General features: G+C 36.3%; 1 protein-coding gene across 5 annotated transcripts in view; it reads left to right on the top strand.

Annotated features, from left to right (window-relative positions):
* The window catches only part of LOC103474999 (cell adhesion molecule 2-like), a 153,686-nt gene that overhangs the window by 96,555 nt on the left and 30,158 nt on the right, over positions 1 to 26,973 (top strand). For 3 of the 5 annotated variants that reach the window (XM_008426347.2, XM_008426346.2, XM_008426349.2), the window contains exons 2-3: positions 6,336 to 6,362; positions 23,144 to 23,293. In XM_008426347.2, coding sequence (XP_008424569.1) covers positions 6,336 to 6,362; positions 23,144 to 23,293 — 177 coding nt within the window. The remainder of the gene's footprint in view (positions 1 to 6,335; positions 6,363 to 23,143; positions 23,294 to 26,973) is intronic. The other 2 variants (XM_008426348.2, XM_008426350.2) reach the window with 1 other exon arrangement.

The raw sequence follows: 26,973 nt of genomic DNA, 5'->3' as shown, positions 1-26,973 counted from the left end.
GCTAAAATTGCCAGGAGAAGTAATTCCCAGGATTTAAATATATTTAGGAAAGTTATACATTTTTTGGAATCTTGATTTGATATTTTGTAAATAGTAGCACAGGAACGAATGGATTACCTACATTTTATTGATAATAATTTAATATACATGAGTTGTTTGCTATATTTGTACATACTAATTTTGAAATATAGAGTATACTTTAGAATTCTAAACCATAAAACATATTTGTTATACATATTTGTGGGTTTCACAGTGACAAAAATAAAAACTTTTCCTACTCGAATTTTCTTTTTTTGTGTGATTTTAGGCCCAAAATGCAATGTCAGTATGTCCAAATGACAAAAATATGTGTAAATTGACAAAGTTCAGGCTGTCCTGAAAAAAATGATAGCACATAAAGCAATATTAATGGTTTTTATTAAGAAATATAAAGGTAAAATCAAAAATTAGTCAAAAACGGCCATTTAGAACACTGACTCCCAAGGGTTAAAAATATGATAAGAACGATCATGAAATTGTTATCTGTTACCTGAGTAATGTCACACTATAAACTGGTGGGTAAAAAAACAACACCACCACCCAATAAGTTATTTTGCTGACCTAGTCCTTGTTAGATAAGAACCGATTCAGGCCTTGTTTGATTTAGAAACGGCACTGTAGGGTTCAACACGTCATACTGTGTTAGGTTTTTAATACAATAAATAAGTTGAAGCAGCTTCAAAGGACCTTGTGAGTAACTATCTGTTGTTGAGGCTCAGTGAACTCAATTATTTCACATTTTTATTTGATGATAAACTTTTATTGCAAAAAGGTGACATGCCATAGTGACTGCTGAATTTATTTTATGACCCAATGAATGATTATCCTTTAGAAGAACCCTTGTCATAAAAGGAAAACGCTGTGGAAGCTCTTGTATTTCAATTTATGCTTAGTCCGACAGTTTTAATTCTAGCTGTAATTCCTAAAAACAGCTCTCTCCAGTTCTCCACACACATGGCCACTTCAGCCCGGCCTCTAACTCATATGTACTTAAGATCTGAGCTGGATTTGAAAACTTAATTGAGATCACATTGTTTCAAACGCTCTTGTGCCCTTTAGCATCATTGCCAACTATCATCCATGTCATTTACTTTAGTGAGTCTCCAACCAACAAGCTGCATATCTTATAGGCATGCTAAGTGGGCCTTCATGACAACTGGAAAAGGGAGTCAACAAAAGTTGCATTCCAAACAATTCTTTACTAAAAGTTTGCTATTGGTATTAATGACATAAAATGCATGCTATCAGAAACTCTACATTCTGTGTCGATCTTTTCATGTAGCATCAGCCAACATTGGTAGACAGATTAAAAAACGATAGCAGTCAGCTTTGAGTAAAAGCAGTCGAATAAAAACTACTCATGTTAAAATTTCTGATTTCTTTTTGACTGACATAGATTGGTCTGACATTTAAAAGGGCAAATTGGCTTGAAAGGTGTAGAATAGATGAACTGAAGTTGCTAATTTATAACACATTATCCAAGACTACCAAAGAGTATGTTGGAAAAGAATAACATAACTAAACAAGTCACATTTGGGTAAAATTAATAACAACAAAAATTGGTTTAATTCTATTTTAAATATTATCAGAGAAAAGCAGATAGTCCATTAAACGCTGGCCCATTGTTCCACATTCACTCTTCAGTATTTTAACACTTCTAATGCTCTCACTCTTTGCTGGTTCTTCCTGTTAAACCTGGATTATCCTGCTGGCTTTTTATACTGGATTCTTGTTTTTGTTTGGCTCTGGCTCCCTGTGTTCTTGTGATTTTTGTAAGTTTTTTAGTTTACTGCCCAGTGATAGTTTGATGTTAAATGGGGACGCTAGGGACCTGCCCCACTGTTTTGAGGGACCAGCTTTCCCTTCACAGCTTTTGCTGTTTTATCCAGTATTGTGTTCCTATCTAGAAAAGCCTTTTTTTATTTCATAAAAAATATATATATATTTATAATATAAATATATTGGTGCCATAACAGCTGTAGTAATGCATTTTGCTCAGCTTATTTTTGAATATTTAAACAACAATTCAATTCAATTCAATTAAAGTCACATTGTCCAGTTATCCAGCTTAAAGTAAACAAAGAATAAAGATGCTTCAAAACTAGCAGGACAGACCTAAAAACAAAAATGGACATTGGGATTGTTGAATATTTAAATTTAGCAGAAAATCGCATATATTATATCTTCTACCCCATGACAGACTTGATCTCACATCTAGATTAACATACAACATTGTTTTCTCTTTTTTTAGTTTACAAAAGATGCAATCACTTATACATTCATCCATTGTATATAGCCGCTCGTCCACAGAAGGTTGCACAGACTATCTTAGGACAACACACAGACACATTGGATAAAAGTCATGCACACACACACACTCACACATGCCGTCACAATCATATGCAATTTAGAGACCAATTAACCTCAGTCATATTTTTTGAATGTGAAAAAAAATATTTCCTTTCAGCAGATAAAGGTTCACCTCAACTGCAAAAAATATCAGAGCCATGCACAAGACATTGGAATGTTGGTATCTAATATTTTCGTTTGTAGCAAAGGACCCCTATTTAAGCCTGATTAACATATTCTGAAATAATGCGTAACATGTAATGAATGTGCATGAAACAAGTTATCAATTTTTAATTCACGCTTGATTACTTATTCATTCTTTTTTTGGAGTGCACCAACTATTTTCATCATTTCATAATAATTCACAATGCCCTGCTTGTGTTTACCTAGTATTCTAATAAAGTTACAGCTGTATAGTAGCAGTATTGTTATATAAGATCATTCTTAACAAGAACTAGCTATGAGTTTAGTCCATAGAGGTTAGAATTGAATTAATTCATTTCATTCCTGCCCAGAGCCATCAACATCTACGGCAACTCTGTGAATAATTTTGAATTAATATAAGCTACAACATTTAATTTCCCTTTGGGATTAATAAAGTATTTTTGAATTTGAATTGAATTTATTCTCACCACCTAAACATTGTGAAAGAAACTCGCGATCCCAACATAAAGCAGTTCAAATTCATTCAAGTATTTTTAATGAAAGGAAGTGTTTTAGAAATAAAATCCAGACAAAATTCTCTCATTTCAATGCTTTAAGTGTTAGAAAGCAAAAAGAGTCTGCAATGTGTCCTTTGTAAATTTGTCTAAGATAATTTTGTTGTTTAGTGCAGAATGCACTGTTCCTCCATCAACCATTGTTATTGCTTCCTTCAGAGACTGTTTAGCTGCAACTGTGTAATATAAGAACTTTGTTGTAAGGCAGTACATAAAAACTCAATGCCATTACCATAAAGGTTTTTTAAAATATAACTTGCTTGTTCGAAAACACAGAATTATGATTTAAAAATTAAAAATAAAATAAATAAAAAAAACACATAACTGAGCTACAACTTTGTTGGACAATTAAAGTTGAACCACCAGTAATCTAACTCAGTGTTTATTTACTACTTAATTTATCTACGGACAAACTCTCTGTCAATAAATCATTTACGTAATGCAAAAGTGAAGTCATTTTGCACAGGTGCAGCTTGCACATTTGAACTGAGAGTTAAAAGCCATCTTTGTAACACGTTCAAGTGCCGTTTTATTCCCCCAGATATATCCAATGTGAGGGAGCACAGCAGGGGGGGCTGCTCGCTCTTCCCATTGGTTTGGAATGAAAGAGCTCTTAGTTTCAAACATGCACTGAATAGTTGAAGTGCCAAGCTTAATGCCCCATCCAACACCTTTCTAAGAACTTTTTTTTGGGGGGGCTGAGGGGGATTTGTGAAAAAGCTGTTTAAAAATTGCCTATCCATTTAAATGGCAATGTTCATCTTCATCATATTTAAGGAAGTAATATGAATTTTCTATCTCAGGATGTGAGTTATTTGCTGATTTAGAGTTGAGAGAAAGCTGTTTGACCAGAACACAATGCAGAATTGCATAACCTAAAGGACTTATCATGTTCCTGTTTCCCCAGCGGTTGCCCTGATCTCTTTTATTGATGTTTTTCTTTCAGATGTAATGAAAGAAAAAATGTGAATATAACTGTTACACACAGAGTAGTTTATCCTATCCTTTCATTTGTTCAGATTTGTACTTTGATTATCAAATCAAATATGACTATTTGCACAAAAATATATGAGCACACAAAAACAGTGATTATATTTAGTGGAGCAGCAAATAAATTTGCCATTATTTTTCCACAGGTGCTCTATTTGGTTGGTTGACAGCGACTATTGCAAATCACTGAAAGGGATAGTGATTTGCTTTCACTATTGATTTTTGAAAGCAAATCAGTAGTCCAATTTGCTTTCACAATCGGGAAGTGGTGTAAACCTAATATTCATAATCCCCCTGTAAAAGCCCTTTGTGTAAAAGGAATAAACATTATGAAACAACAATACTGATCGTTTTCTTTAACAAATTATGTTTTTTTTGTCACAGTGTTTTTTAAACGACAAGTTTCATTGTAATAACAGTAAAATAACTCGCAGAACAAAGGTTTTGCAAGTGTCAAACTGTTATAAAGAATCTTGATTAAAGTTGGAAATATTCACTGGACGTCTGATCAGTCTACATGTGCAACACTGCATATACTAGTGATTGTTAAATCCAATCCAAACTCACCAGAGCAGCCTTTTGGATTAGCAACAAATCAGACATCAACTTGTACGTCATCAGTTTACATTTTTCTTGAATTGTGCGTACTGCCGGGGGTTGCCCGTTCCTACATAACAAGCAAGAAAGTGCTTCCGAGGCACAACTTGCTGCTCTGGACAAAAAGGCATATTGCTCCTGTAAAAAAGTGGCTGGTAAAAGGCACTGTTTGCAAGAGGAAAATATTTGAATTTGTTTGCTTGGTAAATTACATTTTACCTCAGACTATGCAGTTTTACACTAAAAGCAGTAGGATACATGCCACTTAGCAGACTGGTAAAGAATTTGCCCCAATGCACACTTAAGAGGCCGACATGTTTAAAATATAGTAGTGAGCATTCAAATCAGTGATTGTTAAGTTAACAACATAGTACCTATTGTTTATTCAGTTGTGAGCAGATACTCAATAATCTCTTAATAAGCCTTCTGTTTCACAATAAACAGAAAGTTTATTGTGAAAATGAGCCTAAAATAAAAGATTGTCAAAAAAATGTTTAAATGTTCAGTTCTGATAAAAAATAAAAAAAAGCTAGCAAATCTGACTTTGACTCTTTGTGACAGCTTAGTTTCTTTTTCAGTCCATATGACCAAAGATACTAGTTATACAGAAAATTCTGCAGACATGTTCCACCATTATTCACAGAACTTTTCAGCTTCTCTTTACCACAGGGAAGAAGGTTGTTCTGACTTCCACCTCATAATACCCAAAAGGTGTCAAAGCTTTTACTTTCTTTTTTAGAAACTCCTGTCTGATTTCAGTGGTATGCTTTGAATTGTTATCGTGCTGGAACTTTCTTCCTTTCTCGAGCTGCAGGAGAATGGAAGTCATCTTGTCAGCTCATATTTCAGTACATTCACAGGAGCTCTTGGTGATGTCTTTAAATTTCATGTCCCAAAAGCTTTTGCACTTTGCAACCCTCGTATTATTAAATTATGGTAAGAGTTCCTCACTTCCTAGACCAGGAATTCCAGGTCAAGTACATGCCAAATAATCTGAGCTGAGCATATTTATCTTGTTCTCATTATAGCAAAGGACGTGCTCCCAATATTCATTAGGCTTCCGTCATGTTCTCCAGCAAAATCTAATTTTGCAGTTTGGACTGTAGAAAAAGCAATTTTTTTTCTCTTGTACCCCATCCACTGAGGTCAATAACACAGCAACCCATGCATTGTATAAGCTGTCACAAAAACAGATTTTTTCCATTTATAAGCCCTTTGACAAATTGACTGCAATATTACGTGAATAGTTCTCCTCCCTTTGAGTTGGAAAATCTACAACCTAATTCACCATTCACATGTAGATTAAATGTATTTATCTTTGCAGATTGTAACTTTTTGCTCTTCATTTAGTTTTTATCAAACATAGAATGAAAAATGCAACTGGCCATTTATGGGTTTTTTGTAATATAAATGGTATAACATCTATGGGTTTCTTGCCTTTTTATAAACTATAATTTCATAGTTTCATTTAGCATCAATTAAGCCCCATTTTCTGCTTCCATTTCTACTATTCAATCATGTTGTTTTTCTGACTATGGAAAGAAGAAGAACAGCAAGAAAACACACAATGCTATCAATAGAAAGTCTTGATCCCACGCATCTAACTTATTGTTTCCTTGTTTTATCCCCTCATGCTATCAGTGGCTGGGACAAAAAGCAAAGCAAAAGGTGAGTTATTGTTTCCATTTTCTTGGTACATGATTTATGTCGCACACAGTTTCCAATAAAAAAGGTCTGGATCAACCTTTTATCTCCCCCTAGAGCCCAGCAAGCATTAACATATGTTGCTTTGAATGAAGCTTTCTCTGCGTGTGTGTTTTTTTTTTTTTTTTTTTCTTTTTTTCTTTCAAAACATTGATTTCTTCTGAAGAGGTATACTAAGCCCACTCCCTCATTCCCAGATACGGGCTGCTTCACATATGTATAGATTCACACTAGGGAGCTGCCCACGTCTCCCAGCCATTCCTCCCTGTATGGAGCTACCGTGCAGCTCCAGTGAAGCAGCTGGGGCGTGTTCCTGATTCAAGGACGGCTCAGAGGAGAGGAGTGAGAAGAAAGTTTCTCTGTTTTCATCTCCCTACTTAGTTCCAAGTTATATTAAAGTCGTTAGAGCATTGCTTTTCACGCTTTTGAATTTTACCTCGATGACTTGCTTGACAGGAAATTATGATGGTCCGTCACCATAATAATTGTTGCTTTGTTTGCTTAAAACAAATAATTTTGAGACAGACGTTGTTTAGTCAAGCGGTCGGTCAGATATTGGACGAAAACTAACCTCCTTATTTCTTACAGGCCATCATTTGGTTTCATTGAAAATTATGAAACCAATGATATTGATAATGATATTGTCTAATGATATTGATATCATTAGACAAGGTACGTTTATATGTACAGCATATTTCAGCAACATGATAATTTAAAGTGTCTTCCAGCTTAACATTTTGAAAACGTAAAACAACAAACAAGCAAGAAACGTGAAATTTTTTCAGATGTCAACATTGAAATCTCCAAAAAGCAACATAATAAAATTTTGGACTAAATACTAAAAATCTGGTTCAGTTTTGCAAAACAACAAAAGCTGATTTCCTTTTAAATTAGGGATTTAAAGGGAACTCGCTGTTCCAGCATTTTTGCAGTTTTCTGGAAGTTTATTCCCGATTAATGGAGAATACAAATTGAATCCTGCTTCTCCAAGCTTGGAGAAGCATGGAGACAGATTACACGAGACCCAGAACAATTGAAGCAAACAATTGGGCTAGAAAACTTCAATATTTACCCCTTGACCAAAGAGTTAGTCAAAAAGTCAACATAGACAGACAATAGGGATAATTAAAATGCTAGATAAAAGTTTTATTGGGCATTTGTCTTTATCTGATAATCTAATGTACAATTAAATTAAATTAAATATACAAAATATTAAAGAAATCTACTTGTTTAAAAACCCACAAATTATTTTTAGCTTACTCTTTGGTAGATATTAATCACATTCACCCATATTTTAGGTTAAAACCTCATTCAATATAATAGCTTAAGTGCACAACCCAAACCAAATCTGGAATAATCTGTGTTTGTCCCTGGAGACTGGCTTAAGATCATCTGAATTGTGTTATTTCATCCTGCTATAGGTTGAATCTGCTTAGCGGTTAGTACAGACTAGCTCTCTGGTCAACACTGTCAAATTGTTGCAATGAATCCTGGCTGAGGATTTGCAGTGTGAAATTTATTCTCCCCTACATACATGGGCACTCCAGCTTCCTCCATCAAAACGTGTGCTAGCTCAGTTGTCCACTCTAAATTGGCTTTAGTTGTGGCAGCAATGGCTATTTGTTCTGTGCGCATCTTTGTTTGTTTTTAGGCAGTTAAAAAAATCTTTTAACTTTCAGTTTGCAGCAAAATGCACAGAGATAAAAAAAAATGCACAGGTTTAAAGAAAGCAAAAGAAAGTAACCACAGGCATAACTGGAATAAGAAAAAAAAGATGTAACACAGAAAAGCAAAAGCAAAAGGATAACTGCTGACAAGATGTAGGTGATGTATGTAATTAGCAAAGTAGAACCAAAGGCGAAGACAGATCTGTAAGAAAAATTGAATTGAAGCAAATTAGGAAACAGGCATGTAAACAACCCAAGATACACAAACATAAAGTGTACAATCTCTGTAACCTCAGAAGAAGACAACTATTCCTGACAACACAGACTTTTAGAATCAATATCTGGTATTTTGAAATTCCGTGCTTCTAATTCTAACTAAATATCAGTATTTATTTTGTTAGTATTGGGCTTTTGTTTGTGTGCTTTTTTAATGTGTTTTTTTCCCCTTTTTTGTAGTTTGGAAGTGACTTCAACCAAAACTACTGATTAATGTTCATTTACATGAATGTAGTACACAGATTTCATTTTACATTCTTTTCCAAAGTGCAGTGCTTCCTAATTACAGAAGCAATTAGGGTGGTCGTTTTTAATTAACAGAAGATACACATTCAGCATTTGTTCTTCTGAAATCTAGTGCAACACTTTTTCCAACAGCACTTTCAGCACTCTAATTATGGTTGATGACTTGAATTAATAATTATGAAGATAATACCACATATATAACAACATGTAGCAGCCTCTAATAGTGATTAATAGCTTTTGTCAGGTTTCCGCCTTCATGGCGATGTCATTTTTTTTTTCATAACATAGAAAACAGAGTCGAAAAATAGAAAAGGAAAACCCTCATGATGTCATTATAATGAAAAACACAACTCTGAATGCCCCTCAGAGGACTCCGCTCAACAAATGAAGAAGTGCTTTGGCCAATATGAATGCACAGTAAAAGTGAACCACTCATCAAAATATGAAAAAATGTATGAGAAGAGTAAACTCAGCAAAAATATTGTGTGAAAAAAATCTTCTTTCTGGATACAAATTTACTCTTTGCAGTTGAAACTAGCAATGCAGCTGGTAATGCTGTCGTCTTCGTCTTTTTTTTGTTTTATCAGACCACTGGTATAAAAATGGAGGATACCTCCTCTGCCTTGGAAGTGTTGTATTGTTTAAACTACTTAACATTTACACATTTTGTCATATTAAAACCACAGCAGCTAATGTAGTTAATTGGGGTGATATTTGATAGAAAAAACTAAGACATGGATTACTTATAAGTGTAAGAAAAATAATTTGCGATTTTAAAAACCTGACAAATCTAAAGCCTGAATGAAAACAATAGGATGAGTGCACATCTAGAAACTCAATTTTAGAGGTTTTTGGAACGTGCATTAAATTAAATCAAATTGGTTCATTAACAGTGTGCCTACATTGTCATCTCCACGTATTTTGAAGCTGACATAAGTTTGGTCTTTGCACCTTTCTAAGATGGCAAGATGAAAAAAATAGCAAACTTTGTAAATCACGAGGCTGAACCAGGGAACACTTAAGTTTTTTTATGCAGGCTTTATTTAAATTCACCAAGATGTCTCTGACAGAATTCAATTTGTGTTGGTCCTTCATTTTCTTTGTTTAAAACCCTTAGTTGTCACAAGAACACTGGTGTCCTCATGGGCCGTCTGGATAACATGTAAGCGTTTTGGGGGTGACAGTTAAGAAACATACAGCTACCTCACTACGCCGTCCATATAGCAACATAATCCCAAAGCCAATTTGTGGAGCAACAAACAAGAGTATGGTAACTAATAGGATTTGAACTTGTAATTTCTCTTGGAGACAGCACCGTATTTCTGACCCACATTCTAAAGCTGATATATTGCCTTTCCTAACTTTCCCTTCTTTTTTTTACCTGTAGAAAAAAAAATCTACTCCAAAGACTTTTTCCCAGCAGGGATATTTATTACCAGTTCTGTCGATTTAGCACACCTACCCTTTCTCCCGGCCTCCCCCACTGTGGGAAATCACAGGGGAGGACGAGGCTCAGAACCACCTCTCTGCCGGGGAAGGTTCACTTTTGCACCGATGGCATTCAGTAACAGGCTCTAAGTGCTTTTTGTTGATGGCGGATAAGGGTGACAGACAGCTCACTCTGTCCTGGTTATTTCCTTTGTGAAAGACTTCATCAGCTCAATCAAGTGACTGCATCATTTAAAATAACACTATCAGCTCAGACTATGATTACAATACTGGGCTGATACTCAGTTGTGTGCTCACTGCTGGGTTATCTTGTGTCTGTGTTGTCTGCAGCTCATAGAAGCATTGTAGGAAATCACTGTAATCCCGGTTGAGATAAAAGATGAGCAGAGACTAATGTGTCCTGATAAGATTCTGCAGTGAGACTGATACAAAATGTTTTGTAGTACAAGTAAAAACTTAGGAGTCATTTGCACAGAAGTGACACAGCATGCAAGACAAATGCTGCTTTTTCATTAGATGGGCTTTAGTGTTTGCTCATAACTGACCTGCGTACAGTAAATAAACCCACCAATCCTTGTTGTATTTACATTTTGATGGTGTGTGACAGAGAGTGACATTACAAGTCTAGGCTCCAGTAATTACAGCCTTTAATGTTTTACCATAATTGTATATGGATTTTCTATGACTGAATGAGCTTCGTTCTGGAGGGCTTGTTTTGCAAGAATTTGAACTGTTCCCCGTTGACTTTAAATAGAGACATTATCTAAAGCTGACAGTGCTCAAACTGGTTGTGTTAGAATTCACCTTGGACGGGTAATTTACAGATTATCCTGAGTTAATGGATCAGAGTTAGATTTAGTGTTAATTAGCTGCTGCCCCCACAACAGTTGTTTAAATCTCCCTAATTCACTGGGCTGATTGCTTTTAAAATTGCATCATTTACAGAGATCCCCAGAACAGCAGGTTTGCGCTAAACAAGGGATGCTTTTCTGTTGAGGTTAAACCAGTGGGGCATAAATTACACTGCCAGAGTAAATGATTGTTTTAGGTGACAGATGTGACCTTTTAAGCAGTAATAAATTAAGTGAAATATGTTATAGCCCATGTTGTTCCTGTTCAGGAAAGGTCACTAAACAAACAATCAGATATGACGAGACTTGGTCACGAGCCAGCAGATAGAAACAGTCTTATCATCTCTGAAGTCATTCACTCCCACTTTCTTTTATTCACTTGGAATTTCAGTTGATTTTCGTACCAAAAACTTAATGTCATATCAAAAGATTTAGTTAGATTTAGCTTTGGATCGCTTCTCTATTTTGCGCCGACAGCTCATTCAGGGGAATTAAATGTAATCAGCACTAAGATTATTTCAAAGTGTAATTTACAAAACAAAATTTCTCAAATGTGTTTTCAGGGAATTAGAAATCAGTGAAATTACAGATACAAATACAAGATGAGGGACATGATTTTTTATTTTTTTTAAGAATTGTTGCATAAAACTTCATTACCCTCCTTTTTTCATTCTGACGTTTCTCAAATACATACCTGTTAAACATACGTCTTCATCTTGTGGTGAGAAAGTCAGTTTATAGGAGATTTTGTTTCTTGTCTTTCTTTTAAATATTTAACAGAACATATGATCGTTATGAATAAGTATGTCCCATTCTGATTTCAAGAACTGGCTTGATCTACCGATCAAACGATTCTATAAGTAATCGATATTGGAGTCCTTGTCAAAACTCATCCCCGGATATCTGTTATTGATTTGCTCTCTGTGATTTTAGTTCTGCTTTGTGAAGAAATGTTTAGCAAGCAATGTTTGCCTCAAGTCTGACAGCCATAGATGTCATTAGGTTTATTTGTTAATTTGTTTCTAAATTGGTTGTTTCAAATTCGGATGACTAATTTGTCCATTTTAATGTATTTCACTACATTACCATGAAATACTCATGGGAATCTTCACCGTTGTGTGTGTGTGTGTTTTTTCTTTTTGTGTCATACTCCCAGTCAAACCTGGCTGCATTTAAAATGCAGAGCAGTACATGCTGGTACATGTCGAAATCATTCAGCCGCCTTCGTCTGCTGTCAAATCATCAGTGACCCAGTGTCATCTGAAGTCCTTTTCGTTCTTCCCCATCCAGGTGTTTTACAGATGATGCTCGGTGCTGTGCATCATGAGTTCTTTCACTTTATTTCACTGTTTTCTCGTGTGTTTTCTGTTATATTTGCTTCATCCAGGGCGAGTTTGGTTTCATTTGTTTCCAAGATGCTGTTTATTAAATCCTTCCTCCCTTCTAATTAATCTTTTTGAGCCAAGTCTAATCTTCAGGTTTTTCTATACGTGAGTCTTTTCTGTGAGAATTTCTCATTATAAGAAAACCACCTGATGCATGCACTTTAATGGATGTTGTTGGGGAGTTTTTCATTGACATGGAAAGAATCCAATCATTTAACCCTGGATATCCATGCTGTTTTATGTTGAATTCCTCTTATTCTCTCCGTTTTCACACAAAAATTGTGAAGAAGGCCACAATTTTATGCTTGCGACGTTTATGTTATACTTATCGAAAATAGAAAGCATGACCAAACTAAGTGTAGATGTTTAAAAGATAAAAACAAACATTTTGAAAGCCCTGGTCTGTTGGCGTTCTTTTGTTATTTTTCTTCTGCTTAGGACATTTCCTTGGTCTCAGTCACTATTCTTCTTCCCACGCTTGGGAGAACAGTTTTTTAAATGTTGCCCAAGTCAGTTATTGTGTTAATCTAAAATCCTTCTATGGCTACACGTGAATCAGTGGGGGACGCCAAGGGTGGTTATATTTATAAAATAGTTCTGGCTCGCTGACCCAAATCTTTATTATGAAAAAACTTTGATGTAGTTTGGACTGCGCTTTAAGATATTGATACAGTGCTCAGCATGAGTGATTGCAGCAAAGTGAAAAACTCAATGCAATCAGCTGTCAACAGCTACATGTTTATTCAAGAGGAGGAATTGTTGCAAATTGAGTAGCTGGGTTTACCTTACAGCAAAAAACGTTTTCCCAATTTGAATAATGAAGCTGAAATGACTGCATTGCTTCATAACTAAGATTGAATTGGAATATGTGTGATTGATCTTGAAGCAATCTATCTGATTGGAGTGAATTGGTACCATGTAAATAACTGAATTAGAACTAAATTTAATAAGGTGCTATGTAAACTCATTATACTCAAACCTTTTTTATATTTTGTCATGTTACAACCACATTTTTCAAGATATTGTGTTGGTCTATTACGTAATGTAATTATGTAATGTAATAGACCAACAGAAAGTCATACAAAAATTTCTGGGTGAAGGAAAAAGTATACATCACTTTCAATTTGTTCACTAATAAAAACATCTAAAGAACGGGTGCATTTGTATTCGTTCAGTGCTTTGCAGAATTCCTTCGTCATGAATGAATCTTTTGAATTTTTAGAATTGCGTCATACATAAAACAGTGACAAAGAGGGGAATTGGTGTTTGGTTGTCAGAAAGGAGTGGTACAAAGGCTAGTTTATTCATCTATAACAATCTTCGTACATACAGTAGAGTTCGGAAGCATAATTAAGGTCTTCTACACGCAGCACTTTCCATACACTTCACTTCACATTACTATCCAACGAGAGAACCGCTGAGGTGGAAGTTAAAGTGCCTATGATCCCGATACGCTCAAGCGAAGGCGCTGCAGCAGAAGGGTGTGACAATTTGATGATATTTGGATTGTGCAAACAACATGCCAGGAGGTTTTAAACACAATGGCCGATCAACAGTAAATGATCCTGCAACAATACAGCAGTTGACAATGGCTGATGAGACCCATTAACATCTAGCAGCAGATGTGTTTATCTTAGTTCCTCAGTTAGGTCCATGTTAACTCTCAAGGCAGTAGTCTTCATCACTTATGTGTACAGTGGCTTGCTTTGATTTTTAAGACAAAGAAACCAAACAGTAAAAGTTCATCTGAATTCTTGCTTATATAAGTATGAAGAAGGTTCTCAGATTTTCACAGGATTTATCTGGGTGTGTTCCTCAGCAGTGGAGCATTATCTAAAGCCTTGCTGCATAGATTTAGGTTCAGAATTGTAAGGCGGGAGACACCCACCTTTCCTGCTGTTGTCAAATAGTCTCAGCATCACGCTTGGAGTGTGGGAGAGGCTGCTTCTGACATTTTTGACATATTTTTCTCTTATGCTTATTAAAAAGTTCAAATACGTATATCTTTGTCGCCAGCAAGAGCCTTTAAAGGCAAGCTAACATTATTTATACAGCACATTTCAGCAGCAAGTCAATTTAAAGGAACATGTTTAAAGTACAAAAAAGGAGTGTGTTGCAGTGGCATGATAAAAGAATAGTAAAGAAATCATGTACAACAGACTAAATGCATGATGCTCCAGTTATTATTAATCAAAGACAACCCTTTTAAATCAAGGGTTTTAATCTTGATTTAAAAGATCTCATGGTTTCAGCAGTTCTGCAGTCTTCTGGATGTTTGTCCCAGATTGTCCCAGAATCACATTTCAGTGATTTGCTGTCACTGAAATGTTGATACAGTGACAACAAACCTTTGATGCATTTTGGTTCTAAGCCGTTCAGTGATTTATAACCTAACAGAAGTATTTGAAAGTCTATTCTCTGAGCTCTATGGATCCAGTGTAAGGACTTTAGAACTGGGGGGAGGTGCTTTATTTTCCTTGTTTTAGTAAAGATGAGCGCAGCAGCGTGACCTGTGAAGACACTGTTGCAGTAATCAATGCGACTAAAGATAAACCCGTGGATGAGTTTCTCTTGGTCTTGCTGAAACATTAGTCCTTTAATCCTGGAGATGTTCTTCAGGTGATAGAAGGCAGACTTTATAAATGTTTGCATCTCTGTAGGTTCAGCTCTGAGTTCATCATTATACACAGATTCTGACTCCGGGTCTGATCAGTGGTTTCTAGATGTTACAGTTATGTAACATGTAAAATTGTGGTGGACATATACATTTTTCATGCTGGTTTATGTCAAACATTTTGAGGCAATGGCTAAGATGAGTTTCATGCGTCGTGAGACTACAAAGTATTATACAACACCCTTCCTATAGACGCAACAAGGATATTTTCATTTTCATCTCTGACAATGAGTTTATTAATCTAGTGAAGTATTATCCTTGAGTTTATTAAACTAGTAAAGTATTATCCTTGCAAATACCAACAACAATACGAACAAGATGATGTTAATGTCCATTAAAAATCTATTTTCTGGCATGCATTCAGTCACCATGGCAACCAGACTACCTTCATTCATGGATCCATTGATGGCAGTAGTTTTTTGGACTTTGGAAATAACTGTTTTAGCTTTAAACTTGGAAATGTACCAGAACATTAGGATAAACGCTCACTTATTATGCACACCAAGGGAAGTTCTTTTGAGAGCTTCCTTTATTGCTTGTGGCGTAGATGCTACCTGGTGTCAAACATTCTGGTCCATATTGGCCATGATTATCAACTGCTGTAGATTTCCAGACTGAACATCCACTATTCAAACTCCTGTGCCAACACATGAGATGGACTGGACTGAAAACTATTGACTATTGAGGCCGTTGGAGTCCAGTGAATTCATTTCTCAACAAACTACTTTGAAATAGTTTAAACTTGGTGGCATGCTGCATTATCATGCTGACAGTAGTCATTGTAAGATTCATTTTATGACTATGAAACATTGAAGTGAAGTCGTGCAATAGATAATGCACACTGACAAAAACTCCAAAGTGATTCCAGTTTTAATCATCGGCTGTCATCAAGGTCTAATTCAACAGCTCCTGAATAACATTCTTTGCTTTTCAATTAGTTTTTCGTGTGAGCATTAGCTTTGTTACTCCAGTTACTTTCATGATGGGTATCTTTTGAAATGCAGCAACACAATAAAATAACTTTGACTTAAGTATACGTGGAACCAAGATATAAAATCACATATCCTTCTATACCAGCAACTATTTCTGACATTAACTTATATTTTTCCTTCATCTTTGATTTGTTAATGTCATTGGTTAGTGTTTACTAGCCAGGCCCTGTAACTATACAAGGAGTAACCAAAAAAACATGGTGCTTATTTAAACATGGTACTTCTGATTAGAACTGTTAACAATTTGGACTGGCCCCTGAAGGGCCCCGTCTTGATCTTGATGCTGAATAAGCGGAGGGAGCTAACGATTAAGAATATTGGCTGGAGGCCTTCTAACCTTAAAGACTTGGATTAAATAAGCAAAGTTTATTTGTCAAAATACTGGACGTCTTTTGTAGATGCAAAAAGTTAGCAAGCTTTTTGTTCTGCTAGGGTTTGAGCACTGCAGTATCAATAACAATGTTTTCATTGATTATTGAGAAGGGGATTAAGTTTCAGCGTTGCATTTTTAAAAAAAAAAATAAAAAAAAACATGCATTATTTAAAAATGTACCGTTTTCACTTTCAAGAGTCTAATTTTGTATCCCAAACAACTTTTTGGTTGAATAAAAATAATCCAATATGCTGAATGAAATCAATTCCAAAACCTCCACTGTCATCAAGATCTGTTTGTGCATATTAAGCTGTTCAGTATTTTATGAGTCATTGATAGCCTAAAAAATATGTTAGAGGGCAGAGAGATACAACATCTCAGGATGAACAGCTGATTTGGTGTTAAATTGAAAATATCCCACATGATTAAAATTATGTGATGGGTATTTAATGCAATCTGTTATGTGAATCCATCACTAAAGCAAAGTAAAACACCAGGAACAAAAATGCCACAAAACAAAACAAAATAATGCTCCACCACAATGGACGTCTTTTGTTTACTGCCAAATAATGTCAGCTTCTCCCATGAGTGTGAGCTGCTCCCACTTCAAGTTCATCGTGTAAAAATCCACATAATTAAGTTGCTAGTGATCAAAAATTGAGTTCCACTTATGAACGTGACACTGAACACGGCTGTTTTTTCTGTTTTGATAAAAAAAAAAAATTAAAAAAAGAAAAAGTCACATTCTAATGCTTACATATGATCAATCAGGGCTTAAAAGGGGTTTAGAGTATTAAATGACCCTTTTTAGAAATTTGACAAAAGAGATGAATTGTGTAAACAGGATCTTTCATAGAATTTTATCACTGGCAGGCGATGTAGTTACTACATCTCATCAGTATGCTGAGTGGAGCCCAACACATACAACACCTCTATTTGCAAAGAAGCCTCTGCAAAAATCAAGCACGAGAGGTGAACTTGCTGCTTGATAACTGCCTGGAAATCATTCCACGGGAAAATGAATCATTGTTATTAATCCCTAATGAATGAGGGCATTTCTGGAACTATATTTTGAGTTATTTGTTTTCTTTCGCCCCCGCTCAGTTTACAGTTTATTCTGCAGTGGTGTGCTTGACTGCACTCCAGCCATTCATCAAGCCACCGCTTTCCATTATTTGGTGCAGTCAGCTGAAACTGAGAAAGGTTTTTGGGGTGGTAAGCCTCATTCTTCCTCCACTAACTCTCTGTTCTCCTAAACAGAGATATTCTTCATACTGTTTCTCTTATGCAATGGCTCACTGGTCATTAGATGATTCGGTAAATTTATTTACACAGCTGGGTTTCATTATGCTTACATTTTCCAAAAATGCCCCACAAAAGCCTAATAAAATGGCACAAAGAGAGAAGCTATAAAGCCGTCCATGTAAAACCATTCGTCAGTTTTTTCTTACCCCTCCCTCGAGGTGTAGCCTCACATTTTCTGCATACAGAATCAGACCACAAAGCAAACAGAATCAATAACATAAGTATCAGATTCTTTGTATCTAATATTGCCCCAGCTCAGATTTCATCAGGCTATGGTCTGAGCTGCATTCTGATAAGAGCCAGAGCTCATCTGAGATGAAATGAAACAGTTTATTGCTAATGTACACTCAACTGCTAGCCATTTTAAACATCTGTATTCATTTTTTGCACACTGCACCTGCTGCACAGACTTTATCCCTCGCAGAAAGAAGCGGCGTCTACATTTAGTCTGTGCCGTGTGCTAGCTGACATCTGTTCCTATGGTTCCTCTTTAAAATCTAATCATTAAATATTTTGTTTACAGCCAAGATGCAATCTCCTCACCTGCTTTACATTCTGACGTATTTTAGCAGTGCAGTAAATATTTGATTCATTGGAAAGCGTCACCTGATTCCGTATGAAAGTTAATGTCACCATAGAGAGATGTGTCAGCAGCATTCTAAATGTGTGAAGCACAGCAAACAGCTTGACTAATCTCATGTGTGCTGACATTGTGACTGATGATCAGTGTGCCGGTGGCCCACCTGAGTGTGGACTATAATCTCTTAGCTCATGGTGATATTGCCAGGTTCAGCTTTTACTGGCGTAGCCTTTTTCTACTTTAATCGAATCAGATATATATATATATATATATACATCTGATATATATGGCTGTGTGTGTGCATATATATATGCACACACACAGCCACATCTTGGAATGATTTCATATTTAAATTATAAGTTTGATTTTATCATCTCCACATGTTTAATACATGTTTAATCCACATGTATTAAACATGTGGAGAAGCACATGTTTAATACAGCAGGATTGTTATTTTTGTACTTCTGATCAATACCTATGCATATTTGAAGTATGTACTCATTTATGGACTTATTGTTCTCAAAATTTTGTTGTGCTTTTTTTTGCAGATAATAAAAGCAAAGTACTTTATGAATTTCATTTGTTCAGGAAATATTGTAATAATTTCATTTTTTTGTGATGCATTGTAAATTGCATCACAGAAATCTGTAGCAATATTTTTTTCTGTAGAAAATACATTTTAAAAAATGCAATTACTACTTTATTGGATGTTCAACAGAAACCATTTTAGATGCGACACAGAACTATTTTACTTCATAGTTTTGAATTGCAGCTTGGAAAAAAAACAAATGAATGAGGTTATTGCAATTACTAGCCCTTCTCCTTTAGAGATGGGGTGAGAAGTTTGTTTCTCAGCTGGACTGGGAACGCCTTGGGATTCCCAGGGAGCAGCTGGCCCAACTGACTGGGGAGAGAAAGTCTGGGTCTCTGCGCTCAGGGTGCTGGCTCTGCGATCCGACCCCAGATTAAGTGGAAGATAATGGATGGCAAATATCAGCATTTTTTTTTTTAGATGAAGCAATACATCACAGTTTGTATCATTTTTAGCCTTGTCATGATATTATTTTTTAAATTAATTTCACCAAAGGTTTTCATTAAAATCTAAGATCTGGATGTTTTCTGGATCTTCCTTTCCTGGAAAACGTTTTTTTATGCTCGTGCAGTGGCTGGGTCCATGCTAATTTTTTAAAAATGACTTCATAGCTAAAGCTACTTTTAATTAGAACCAGTGTAGAGGTGCTGACTACCATTGGCTCGCCTCTTTTAATTAGTAGAAATTAAAAGGAGACGGAATGGGAATTTCTCTTTTAATTAATAGAGATTCCCATATAACCAGCAACTGTATGAACTTTTTTTTTTAGGTAGTCATCTATATGTATTGCGTTGTGACGGCACCAGATAAATATTTAAGCATAATCTGCTTAAACAAATCAGGTTCCTGATTTTTTTTTTTTCCTGAGTCTCGCATTCATCCACTCATCCGCCGTTGTAGTCATGTTTTCCTTAATGCTCTTATTGACTCCGTTTATCTTTCTTTTCGGTCGTTGAGCTTTTTCTTTTTGATGCGTTTTGCTTTGAGTTTTCCATCCTGATGCTTTGATATCCTGTTTGATCTATTTAAATGCTTCCCTTTTACAATCTGTCCATTTTTGTTGCACTTCATCTATAAAGGTACAAACAATCTAAAAGGAGTTTTTTTTTTTTTTTTTTTTTTTCATCCTTTCTACCGTTTTGGCTGACAGCTCTCTTTTAGGTCTGTGTTTCCCGTCAATCATCCAGCTGTAACAGGTTCTCAATGTCTCCAAGAAGTTTAGGCGTGTGGAGCTATTTAGTTTAGAAATGAAAATCATAAGATGAACACATTTTTCTCTCTTCTGAAAACATTAGTAAACTGTTGGCTTAAATATTCAACTCTTGCATAGAGCTGTGGCATAATTTGGTTTCTTTTTTTGCTACAAAGTTATGATTGTATCTCATGTCTTTTTTTACTTTATTTGCAGATATTTACAGCCATGAAAAAGACTCCAACCATAGACACAATGTAGCAATCAACACATTTCAGTACTGATAGGGGGGGAATGATATGCTACCTTTTTTTTTCATGAATTCATAGCATTGTTTTGAATACAATAATGCATATTTAAGTTTTTTGTTGTTTTTTTTTGCATTTTTGTGTATTTGACAGTTTTTATGTACAGACAAATTATTTCCATAAAGTTTCTCTGTAAGTTCCACATTTCAAGTAGTTAGACTTATGCAGTCGAAGCAGGACGATTCTCCCTCGTGGGCCATTTTTGTCATTTCAGAGGAGACGCATGTGGTCAAATTCTGACACTTCAAGCTGAATTCTGCCACATGTGTACAACTTAGTTGAGTTCTTGAGACGCCATAGACCAAAAATATATGATTCACCTTTTTCACACTCATCAATTCATTCAGTGACCCTATGGATAGGGGCATTCTCATCCTGGAAGAGACCACTCCCATCAGGACAGAGATGTTTCATCGCAGAGTAAAGGTGATCACAAAGAAAAAAACTGTATTGATTTGTCCTGACCCTACCTCGGAGCACAAATGAACCCAAACCATGCTATAGCAAAGAAGCTCTGCGTGATTCTGTTTCTTTCCCCTTTAATTTGTCACCTGTCTGTACGTAGGCAGTGGAGGTGATGATGAGTCTTTGAAGAGATTTGAGCAGTTTGGAAAATGGCTTTGGAAGCCAATAGTATGAAAATGTCTATATTTTCACATAGGCTTGTGAGGGCAGCGGGGTAGATATGCAATTCCTTATATGATGTTAAATATTTTATTTAATTATTTTTTTTAGAAATCAGTTCTCACATTGATATTAAAGGGATTCTTTGTAAAAAGAAAAAAATAGTCGAAAAAGGCTCATTTTGTTGCCCATAACTGATTTGTGAAAGCAATAAAAACAGTAAAATATCCAAGAGGGTGAATATTTTTAGACTTTGATTTATTTAGCCATTTTATTCGATGGTAACTGGGTGAAAATATAAGTCTGTTGCTCTGTGAAAGGTAAAGTTCTACCCCAGTGAATCACAGAACTTCCTCTGGGATAAACCTGTATTTCGTTTACTCTTCCTCCCACCAACTCCAACCATCTTCCCTGTCTCTGCTGAAGCTTCCCCTTACATTGATGCTGCTAACACAATACTGCATGGTGTAGATGGTGTGTTCAAGGTGTCATGTGATCTGCGTAGTAAAAATTCTGCTTGCCGCTTTTCCATATGGTCAGATTGGTTGAGTGTGTTACTAGTAGTTGTCCTCTCAAGAGTTGTTTCATATAGAGACTTTAAAGATCCTCCAGATTGTTAAATGATGGTAAAATACAACGATCTGTACTTTATCATCGTGGCTGATTCTTTAATAAATGCTTTGGTTTTATGTCTTGTAACCTCCCGAATTATCCCATGTTTTTCATTTATGAATGAAGACTTGGGCAGTACTCAAGGAGATCTTGAAAGCATGAGTTTTTTTAATATATATATATATATATTTTTTTAACATAATTCTTTTTTGAAGTCCTCCACAAAGTTATCCCTGATTCGTCTAATGTGTTTGTTCATAAATGTTCTCGCTGAGGCTTGTTATAAAATATACACAAGTAAAATCTATTTACTAAATGAATTTCACTTTGGAGTACCAACGTGAAGAGAGCTGAATACAAATGCATGCCACTCTTTTTAGATTTTTATTTTAAAAATGGCAAACTTTGTGTGATCCTCCTTCCACTTCACAATGTTTAATAACTTGATTTATATTGGGGGAATAAATAAAAAAGAGATTTCTGAGAAATCTATTTAAGTCTACTTAAGTATTTAAGTCCCTTAAATACTTGATGCCAAAACAAATAAGCACATGAAGAGAGTTAACGGGTCTGATGGATTGATTTTCAATCACCGTTCATGGTCAAGCTTCCCCTCACCTCCAGCAGACGATTGGCTTCATCGGTACAATCTAGGTCAGGGAAGGTCTACAGATCTTTGGCTCTCCCATCGTCCTCTGCACCCATGTGTGAGTGGGACTAATGAGGCAGACAGCTGCTCCCCAAGCTGAAAGTCCCTGCGGTGAACTGTAGCACAGACAATGTCACCTTCAAATCCAGGGACGTAGGTGTACCCACGGAGAGCAGAGCAGATCCACAAAATCCAGAGGAACATGTAAATCTCCTTAGCTTGTCGGTCCTAAACAACCTCGACACAAATTCAAGAGCTCTAATGCAACTGTTGCTTCCTGACATGCTTAAAAGGGAGGATTTGGGCTTCAAAAAAAAGAAAGAAAAAAAAAATCACCTCCTTCTAAAGAGTATTAGTTTAAGACGTGATTCTGTAGCTAGGAAGAGTTTAATAAAAAGCACACAGGATAAAAATACTCCTGCAATGTAATTAGGGGGACTTTTCTGAGACGACAAGTACAAATGTGGAATAAGAAGGTAAAATCCAGCAAGGCTGGGTGATTAGGTCTCATTTGGATGTATTCGGCACACTGCAACAAGCGGCTGTTCTGGGGCACGGCGGTCGCTTGGATCGAAGGCCCATGGTGTCTGGGATTATGTGTCAATTTACCACCCAGCTGCAGATCCACACTCTGCAGCAGAACATGACTACCTCTAATTAGGCCATGCTACCAATTAGGTACTTGCAATAAGGCAACACAGAAGGCAGCCTGGGTGACTAACATTTACTATTGTCACGAGAAAAACTAACATCAGTCCTTTAGCCGCGATGGCTGTTTAAAGCTTTGTGTGATATTCTGAGGGAGAATATTGTAACTCGGAGTTGTTGCGGTGGGGCGTAAAGAAAAGTTTGATTCTAGTTTGGAGTGAAAAGATCTAATTAAAACATATAAATATATATGTTAACATGCAATATGTAACTGGCTCTTGTTATAGCAATTTTCTCAAGCTGTTTTTTACAAATCCCACAGGTAGCCAGGGTCAGTTCCCCATCACTCAGAATGTGACGGTGGTGGAGGGGGGCACAGCCAACATGACCTGTCGTGTGGATTACAATGATAACACTTCCCTCCAGTGGTCAAACCCTGCACAACAAACTCTGTTCTTTGGGGACAAGAAAGGTGAGTGATATTTCCAAACATGAGAGGAGGGGGAAAAAAAACTGATGAAATGTTTAGCTGTGATAAATATGTCTGGAGCAGATTAAATTGCATCAGCATCTTTTCAAATTACTTTTTTAAAACTCTGAATGTTTGAATATGTCTCGTCTTTTCAGTCAAACTGTGCCTGCGAGCACAGTTTGACTGAATACACAACAGACACGATAAAAGGGAAACGCATTCATTACTCCTAATGCCGAAGAAACTTTTCATGTTCTTTTTTTTTTTTTTTCTTGTTCATCTTGTTGATGTCCCAGGGGGCAGACTAAGCAGGAATAGACTGTTTTTGTATTGCACTTTTGTAATCACGCAGCACTCACTGTGCTGTTTACAACATTGTAGTGCCTGTGGATGTTGAGATGATTGGTCTTAATTAGTGTCTATGCTGCCCTAAATTTGTATTGTTGTTTTGATATCGCTCTGATCTGGAAGTGGAGTGTTGCAACCTCGTGAAACATGGCCTCAGCTTGGATGAAAAGTAATGCGCTCTCGCCAGCCAAATCCAATTTAAAGGTGACAAAAGTCTGGATTTGATAAATTAGAATTGGGGTGAAAGGGAGTGTAACGGAGGACTGGTCTTGTAAGGGTCGGGGTGCTCATCTATCAGTGTTTCTCACAGCATATTACCCATTTCATTTCTGCTGTTGCTGCTAATACAATATCATTGGTTCGGTGATTGAAGATGAACTTTCCCTTTGAATAACAATTGATGGGGAAAGGAAGATGCCACAGCAAACCAGGAGAATGAGAGTCCGTCTGGTTTGAAGAAATACTTTCCTCCCTCACAACTGATTGGATTTAATAATGAGGTCTAAGGTGTTTTATTAGATGAAATTGCTTCCAAATACAATTAAATGAAAGTTAACTGAATCTTAAACAGATCCTCTTGTGTGAATAGTGTGGGTGTGCCCTGAGGATGTGGACTGAAGTAGAAATCAAAGAACAGAACCTGTTCCTCTCCTAAACATATTATTCTATGTTATAGATTGACGCAAGTTCATCTTAGCCACGAGATAATTCAGAGTGCTTTACAGGAAATTCGCTTGCGTGGCGTCATTGACTTTAGAGCAGTCTTTCAGGCCAAGCATGCATGTAGCGGACTGTGGAGAAGAGAAGCTCCCCTTTAACGGGCTGAAACGTCAAGCAGATTCTGGCTCAGTACAAGCGGTCACAACTGACTGGGGGTTTGAGAAGACAAAGCTGTATGAACATTTAAAAAAAGGAGACGAGAGAGAATGAGGAAGACATGCAGCAAAGGTCTCGGGGTCAGGAATGGAACCCAGGATGAGTGCGTAGAGAACTATAGCCTCGCTCTACTTTTACAACACGCGGCACCCTTTGTGCTCTATTTTTAAGGGGAAGCCTTTATTCTTGCAACGTTTGTTTTATGAGAAGAGGCTTATTCTATTATAGACTTTTTGTGGTTGTTAAAATTCAAGCCTCAGTCCTTAACTACACATGGCTTTCTTTCATGCAGTGTGGTTTTTAGCCTCTTTGAGTTTGGTTGAGAGCTGAAATCTAACCATGCATTTTTAGGAGCAAAATATGTGTCTTTCCTGGAGGCATTTGTGCTCTGTCCACTCACTGATGCATCCTAAGCACACAAAGGGTAAGAGATGTGCGAGTAGTATTTGATTTGAGCCAAGACAAGCATATATTGAATAAAAGTGGCCCAAGAATGCAACCTTCAGAGACCTCGAGTGTGATCTTTGTTCACTTGTCAAAACACACAAAGTTGCCCCAGTGGACAGAGGAAGATCTGAACCAGTTTAGCACATTATCAGACAATTTTACCCACTTTTTCAGTCCATCAGGCACCATGATATAATCCAAACTAGATGAGGGATGTTTCATAATTCCTCTTAGAAAGAACTCATAATCCTTGTTTGAGCTTGAAGAACAAAATGAATGACGCCACTTTGCTCATCTTGTTTAACAATTTATATTACAGGTCAAACTCGGAAGCAATGACGATGACAAAATGAATGCTGTTAATAAGAGTAGGAGTTGACACATCAAAGTGCGGGAACATTTCCTCTCCGTCTCCCACAGCCAAATAAAAAGCTTTATTGGCACAACAAATGCGATGCCTGGGAGGCTATCAGGAGAAATGGGAGGCGTTGAACGACACAAGATTCATATGTAGAACAAAGTGGGACACCTGGAAAGATACTTCTGCTGTGCCAAATCACCAGTTAATTGCTTGGCATAGAGCTGCAACTATCCTCTTACTTGTTTTGGCCTCTTGTCGAGCCAGTGAAGAATGCTGCATTTAACCTCATGCTGACTTTCATTTTAACATGAAACTGTTGAGTTTAAGGCAGATCTGTTCACTTTCTGTGATAGCAATCCTTGACTAGGTTTTTGTCACTGAGTAGATTCGATTATGGCAGGGATGATGCATTACCCTACTCTCAGTTTTAATATTTTAAATTATCTGTATCTGCTAGATACATATCACTTTTTCCTGTTGCTTCCAGTCCTCGTAGTTTATCTGTCCATGTTGTACAGTTGTTTTGAGTGACTATAACAGTCCCCTTCTGTCACTTGAGAAAGATTCAACACCAAAGGCTTTTTAACACTTTTGATGTGTGGTTCTATATGCTAATGAAATGATTGGGATTTTTTTTTATCTACTTGATCTTATTCCCTCTAGCTTAGTATGAAAGTAAAGGACAATTGCCGTGATGTGTTTTTTACGTTAAGAAAAGGTGAGAGTGAGAAATTTTAACATGCTCTTTCAAATTTCCTTGGGACTAGTTTCCATTATGTCTAAAGTCATATGATAACATAAGATAAAATTTGATCTTTGACTTGTCTATAATTTGTTCAATTTTGAACTAGTTGGCTATTTTTGCAAGCACAAAAAAGTAGCTTTTACAACAGCTTCTGCAACTTGACCAATAGAATAAATGGTCAGAATTACAACTCCTCTTTATCAAATAAGTAAAACAGATTATTTGTTGTTAAAGAAATGTATATTTTTAAAGATAATAAAATTTTCTTAAAAATAAAAATATGCTTAGTGAACTTCTTGGTCACCAAATGCCATTGAAGGTTAGGGTAGAGTAGACGGTAAGTAGCTTAAAAGTGAGGCTGATTTGTTGACTTTAAAGGGGACCTATTATGCAAAATTAACTTTTTGCACATTTTTGTACCTCCATTTGGGTCTCAGTTGTTTCTAGAAACAGTCCAAGCACTAAAAAACCCCACCCAGCCTTTTTTTCTGGCCATCGCAAATGTTTTGTTGTTGACTACAAAACACATATTCCCTTCTTCTGCTTCTGGATCTGACTTGAAATCAAAGATGTATGGTTGTACAATTGCACATCTGTCTACAATCATTTTCACATGCATAAAGTGCAAGTCTAAACGTTGACTTGGGGGCGTGGCCAGCAACAGCTTATTTGCGTTAAAGTGACAGAACCCTAAAACAGCTCATTCTGAAAGGAGTTCAAAACGATCAGAACTGATTGTGTGAAATCTCATTATCTGAGAATGATTTTTGTTCAAAAAATGTAATACATGTATTTTATATTGACTATAGACTCATGCCAACTTGTTTGGTAGGAAGCATGGTAGGTTCCCTTTAACCTACAATGCTGAATGAGTGACTTTTAAACAGATTTCAGTTTGAATTG

This window comes from Poecilia reticulata, linkage group LG13 (assembly GCF_000633615.1).
Source record: "Poecilia reticulata strain Guanapo linkage group LG13, Guppy_female_1.0+MT, whole genome shotgun sequence".
Lineage (NCBI taxonomy): Eukaryota > Metazoa > Chordata > Actinopteri > Cyprinodontiformes > Poeciliidae > Poecilia > Poecilia reticulata.
The sequence above is the reverse complement of the archived record's forward strand: the minus strand, read 5'-3'. Positions and strand labels throughout refer to the sequence as shown.